The following is a 5,788-nucleotide window of genomic DNA, read 5'->3' on the forward strand; positions in this document are numbered from 1 at the left end:
CCTGGCGCTGCGGGGCGAGGCCCGGGGTGGGGGGACCTGAACCACAGCCGGGGGTTCGCCGCCCGGCCCTGACGCCCCCCGCCACCCAGGTCATCGGGCTTCTGGACGTCTTCACGCCGGCCACGTCTATCGAGGACTTCAGCGAAGTGTGAGCGGCGGGGCGGGCGAGGCAGCGGGGAGCGCGTTCGCGGAGCGGCGGTGGGGCCCTGTCCTGACCCCCTGACCCCACCCCAGGTACTTGGTGACCACCCTCATGGGCGCCGACCTGAACAACATCGTCAAGTGCCAGGCGCTGAGCGACGAGCACGTTCAGTTCCTGGTTTACCAACTGCTGCGCGGGCTAAAGGTGGGGCGCCCGGGGCTTCGCGGGTCCCCTCGCAGGGGGCGGGCGGGCCGGGCCTGGCACTCACCACGATGCCCCTCCCGCAGTACATCCACTCGGCCGGGATCATCCACCGGGTAGGGACGACCGCAGGGTGAGGGTCGGGTCCAGCAGGGCTCCGCCCAGCCTCCTCTGCTCACGCTTCGCCTGACCTGCAGGACCTGAAGCCCAGCAACGTGGCTGTGAACGAGGACTGTGAGCTCAGGGTGAGGCCCGCGGGGCAGGGGTGGGCGGGGCGGTGGCGGAGCCTGTGAGGAGCTTGAGAACACCTCGTGGTCGCCCCAGATCCTGGACTTCGGGCTGGCGCGCCAGGCGGATGAGGAGATGACCGGCTATGTGGCCACGCGCTGGTACCGGGCACCTGAGATCATGCTAAACTGGATGCATTACAACCAGACAGGTGCAGGGGGGAAGGCCTGGGGGGATGAAGGCCGAGGGCCTCATCTGGCCCTGGACTGGCTCTGCATGCTAGGTCTTGGGGGGCGGGCAAGGTCCCCAAGAATGTGGGAGCCACATTCAAAAGCAGCCCTTCAGAGGCCGCTAGAGCATGACAGGTGCTGGCCTCCTCTGGCCCTGCAGCTACAGGCCTCCCCCTGCCCAGGGGGGTTGGGTATGGCGGAGGAGGGGGTCTGCCTGTCTCAGGGTCTGGATGTGACTGTGGGTCTCCTGGAGGAGGGACGTGGGGTGGGCACACTGATGGAGGCCCCCTCACCCTCAAACAGTGGACATCTGGTCCGTGGGCTGCATCATGGCTGAGCTGCTCCAGGGCAAGGCCCTCTTCCCGGGAAGCGACTGTATCCTTGGCCCAGGTTGGGGAGCAGGGTCAAACAGGGTGCCTCTTGTAGGGTAGGGACCAGCGCTGGCCCCTTCTGGCGGGTCTTGCCTGTTCTGCCCCCCATGCCATGCTACTTTGGGCTGGCCATCCTCAGCTCTAGGAGAGCGGGCTCTGGGCAGCGCCCCAAAGTTTTGGGTCTGGGGGCCCAGGAGAGGTCCTTGGCTGGCCCGTGGGTGTTTCCTGAGTGATGCAGACATTGACCAGCTGAAGCGCATCATGGAAGTGGTGGGCACACCCAGCCCCGAGGTTTTGGCAAAGATCTCCTCAGAACACGTGAGTTGGTGCCTGCCAGCCGGCAGCTCCCTCTGCTGGTCGAGTCCCCAGGCTCTCTGGGGAGAGGGTGGTGTGGAAATCTGGGGATGACATGGGGAACATGGGATGTGGTGGGATAGAGAATACGTCAGGTGCCCAATCCCTGCAGGGGAAACAGGAGAAGGGGGAAGACGTTCCTGACACCAGGGACAGTGAGCGCAAAACCATGACCCCAGCAAGCAGTGCCTGGCCAGGGCAGTGGGGGCGGGCTGGGTGCCCAGCAAGCAGTGCCTGGCCAGGGCAGTGGGGGCGGGCTGGGTGGAGGGAGTGTACTTGGACCCAGCTCCTGCAGGTGTTAGGGGCCAAGTGAGGAGCCAGTCACCGGACCCTATGTGGAGGGAGTCTGCCTGTGCCCTTGTCCTGGCCTGTTGGAGTGAATTGAGTCTGGGGGCTTGCCAAGAGAAGCCCCAGTTTGGGGCCAGGGAGGCAGAGAGTGAGCAGCCTCCCCAGGTGTTCTTGTGTGCCCTCCAGGCCCGGACATATATCCAGTCCCTGCCCCCCATGCCCCAGAAGGACCTGAGCAGCATCTTCCATGGAGCCAACCCCCTGGGTGAGGACTGCCCTGGGGCTAGACTGGGCTCCATATCTGGCCCTGGATGCAGAGCTGACCCTCCCCTCCCTGCCACTGGCTCCCCTGCAGCCATAGACCTCCTTGGAAGGATGCTGGTGCTGGACAGTGACCAGAGGGTCAGTGCCGCCGAGGCACTGGCCCACGCCTACTTCAGCCAGTACCACGACCCTGAGGATGAGCCAGAGGCCGAGCCGTATGATGAGAGCGTTGAGGCCAAGGAGCGCACGCTGGAGGAGTGGAAGGGTGGGCATGGCAGTGGCTACGGGTGGGTCCAGGGGCCTGCAGGCTCCATTTCCCCAGAGGCAGGAAATGCCCCAGTTCCTCTCCAGACTGGTCAGGTGTGGAAGGGCGTTCAGGTGTCCAGCACAGGCTGGGGGTGGGTGGGGTGGGGGAGTGGCACAGGGCAGGTTCTGGCTCCCAGACTCTGTGCTGAGGCTGCTGTCACAGGGGGGTGGGCCTGGGCTGGGTGGCAGGTGCCAGACAAGCAGGTAGGGGACTGGGCTGTGGGAGGCACAGGCTCACCCTTTCCCTTCACCTCCTAGAGCTCACCTACCAGGAAGTCCTCAGCTTCAAGCCCCCAGAGCCACCGAAGCCACCTGGCAGCCTGGAGATTGAGCAGTGAGGTGCTGCCCAGCAGCCCCTAAGAGCCTGTGGAGGGGCTTGGGCCTGCACCCTTCCACAGCTGCTCTGATTTCCTCAAGAGGCTCCCATACTCCTATGGTCACTGACTCCTGGCCTAGGACCCCTCGCCTTCAGGATAATCTACACACACGTATGCATGCACAAACATGTGTGTACATGTGCTTGCCATGTGTAGGAGTCTGGGCACAAGTGTCCCTGTGCCTACCTTGGTCCTCCTGCTCCTTTCTGGCTACTGCGCTCTCCACTGGGACCTGACTGTGGGGTCCTGGATGTCAAAGGGGTTCCCCTGCGGAGTTCCCCTGTCTGTCCCAGGCCGACCCACTGGGGAGCGTCAGCCTTGGGGGCTCTCTGGAGGGCACGCTGGGACCGGGACCCTGGGAGACTCAAAGGGAGAGGTCTCAGTGGTTAGAGCTGCTCAGCCTGGAAGTAGGGGGTTGTCCTGGTCAGTGCTGAGACCCACAGGTCTAAGAGGAGAGGCAGAGCCAGTGTGCCACCAGGCTGGGCACGGACAACCACCAGGTGTCAAATGAGAAAAGCTGCTGGAGCCTTGTGTTCACCCGTGGGTGTGTGTGGGCACATGTGGATGAGCGTGCACTCCTCGTGTTCATATGTCAGGGCACATGTGATGTGGTGCATGTGAATCTGTGGGCGCCTAAGGGCCAGCAGCCATGCCTGGCAAGAAGCTGGAGCTGGGGCGGGCGTGCTGTTGCCTTCCCTCTCCTCAGTTCCTGATGCCGTGAGGGGTGTTTCAGACTGGGGGCTCCAGTGGGCGAAAGGGCAGCCACATGAGCGCCAGCAGGGGCTTTCTCCTCGGATATGTGACCCACAGCAGGCTCCTGAGGCTGGGGGTGACTGGGTGGTTTGGCCTTGAGGACACTAAGGCAGGCAGCACACGCGGGTGTGAACTTGGACTCGGACACTTGTGCGCCACACCCTGTCCCGGTCTCTACCTCTGCCCACCGTTGTGGCCCTGCAGCCGGAGATCTGAGGTGCTCTGGTCTGCAGGTCAGTCCTCTTTCCTTGTCCCACGATGGAGCTGATCCAGTAACCTCGGAGACAGGACCCTGCCCAGAGCTGAGTTGGGGGTATGGCTCTGCCCTGGAAAGGGGGTGACCTCTTGCCTCGAGGGGCCCGGGGAAGCCTGGGTTTCAAGTGCCTGCACCAGGGGTGCACAATAAAGGGAGTTCTCTCACTCAGCTCATATCCAAAGGCCACTCCAGGCCCTGCTGCCCCTGCCATCCCCACTGCTGGGCATGGGGGGAGTGTCTGGGTCACCCTGCATCACTCACCTCTAGTTGGCCAGATCCCTCAGGCTCCTAGTCAGACTAGTGGCCATCTTCTGGCACCCTCCCTGCTCCCTGGAGGGTCTGAGCCCAGGGGGACCAGGGGAGGTCATGGCTGATGGGTGGGCTCTGAGGGCACAGGGTGGGACGACCACCCAGATGGTGACCCCAGCTGCCCTGTGGGGATGTACTGGGCAGGCTGGGCTTCAGGCCAAGATCCAGACACCACCCCCCTACCCGTCAGTGGTCAGGGAAGCTGGCTGGGGGGAAGTTGGGTGTCAAGGGAGCAAGGGTCTGCCCATCCCTGGGCGGGGGCTGGGTGGGCTAGGGAAAATAGCTTTCCTTTCTTTCCTGGTGAAGGAAAAAGAGGCCACTTTAACCCAGGGAATGTGTGCACTGGTCCCATTCCCACTATGCTCTGCAGCTTAGGTGTAGGGGAGGGTCCAGACCATTTGGGGTCAGGCAGTGTCTCTAGGGGCCAGGGACAGTCTGTGCCCTTCCTTGGGTCTTGGGTAGGGGTGAAAACCGTCTGGGAGTTGGGGGCCCTCCTGGGGCCTCGTCAGTGTAGTGGTCAGTCCTGGGGAAGTCCAGTGTTGGCGGTTGGGGGTGGGAGCAGAATGGGGAACAGCCCCACCTCAGAAGCCTGGTCTGTGTGGGGCCTTCTGGACCCCTGAGCTCCACCACGGGGTTAAGGGGGACAGCAGTGGAAGCTGGGCCTCCTGGAAGAGGTAGATGGAGTGCCACAGGCAGCCCAGGGCACAAAGGGTGCAGGCCACAGGCAGCTGTGGTTTGGGCAGCCCCGGGCTGCCCCTGCTCACTGGGCACGAGCTGATGAATGCCACGGAGCACGGCCCAAAGCCCAGGTGTAAAGCTCCTCCCGCCCTTGAGCGGCTGAGCTGCTGATTCATGGCCGGAGGGCGGGGCAGAGGGCCCTAGGGATCCTGTTACCCACCAGCCTAGTGGAATCCCGGGGTGCACCCACATCCCTCCTCAGACCCAGGTTTCTGGACTGCGGAGAGGGTGTCAGGGTGGGGCTTTGCCCACCAGAGCATCTGGTCTAGGATGGGGCCAGACCTATGGGAGGATAATGCCCACACAGAAGGGTCAGGCTGAGGGCCCCAGCAGGTCCCCATCCCTGCTGGAGACAGTGCAGCCACCCTCAGCCTGGGTTTTGCAGGACAGGACAGGCAGGGGTGGGATGGGCAGGGGCACCAGCACTTGCAACGCTTGCAGCAGGCACCCCACAGATGGGGGGAGCAGGGGGAGGAGTTGGGTGTCCAAAAGGGCCCTCGGGGACCTATGGGACTGAGAGGCCTGGGGTCAGTGGCCACAGGGGTGGGGTTGGGGATGCAGCCTGAGGAGTTTGGGAGACAGACCCTTCCGTGTAGAAAGAGGGATACAGGCAAGACAGGTGCAGATGGACCCCCCATTCGGGGACGGATGGATCAGGCGCAGCGGCAGGGCATCCTTGGGGGTGGCGTGGGAAGTTGACCCTAGGTACACAGGGCTCAGTCCAACTTGGGACTGCCGATAGAAGTCAGCGCTGAGGCTGTCAAGGATGGGCCCTGCGCCCTGGAACCATGGGCAGTCAGGACTGGAGCCCAGGGTCTCAGCAGGAGCTCCCCCCTCCCCCGACTCCACCCCCAGAGCGGGGAAGTTCAGCCAAAGGGGAGAGGCTGACAGAGGTATCTCCGCGCCGCGTCCGGCCCTAGGTCGGGACAAAGCCGCGGGGCGGCGCTCCCCTCCCCCTGCGCTTCCCCCCA

The 5,788-nt window shown here is 63.9% G+C and overlaps 2 protein-coding genes across 2 annotated transcripts in view; both read left to right on the top strand.

The window, feature by feature from the left end:
* Positions 1-5,788, top strand: part of MAPK12 (mitogen-activated protein kinase 12) — a 19,747-nt gene that overhangs the window by 4,139 nt on the left and 9,820 nt on the right. The window lies entirely within an intron of this gene.
* On the top strand, positions 88-3,932 carry MAPK11 (mitogen-activated protein kinase 11). The gene is made up of 10 exons (XM_011942239.1): positions 88-148; positions 235-346; positions 430-459; positions 541-588; positions 668-782; positions 1,105-1,176; positions 1,411-1,490; positions 2,001-2,079; positions 2,170-2,343; positions 2,643-3,932. Exons 2-10 carry the CDS (start codon positions 254-256, stop codon positions 2,720-2,722), a joined length of 771 nt encoding a protein of 256 aa, XP_011797629.1. The 5' UTR covers positions 88-148; positions 235-253; the 3' UTR covers positions 2,723-3,932.

Source organism: Colobus angolensis, unplaced genomic scaffold (genome assembly GCF_000951035.1).
Source record: "Colobus angolensis palliatus isolate OR3802 unplaced genomic scaffold, Cang.pa_1.0 Scaffold208, whole genome shotgun sequence".
NCBI lineage: Eukaryota > Metazoa > Chordata > Mammalia > Primates > Cercopithecidae > Colobus > Colobus angolensis.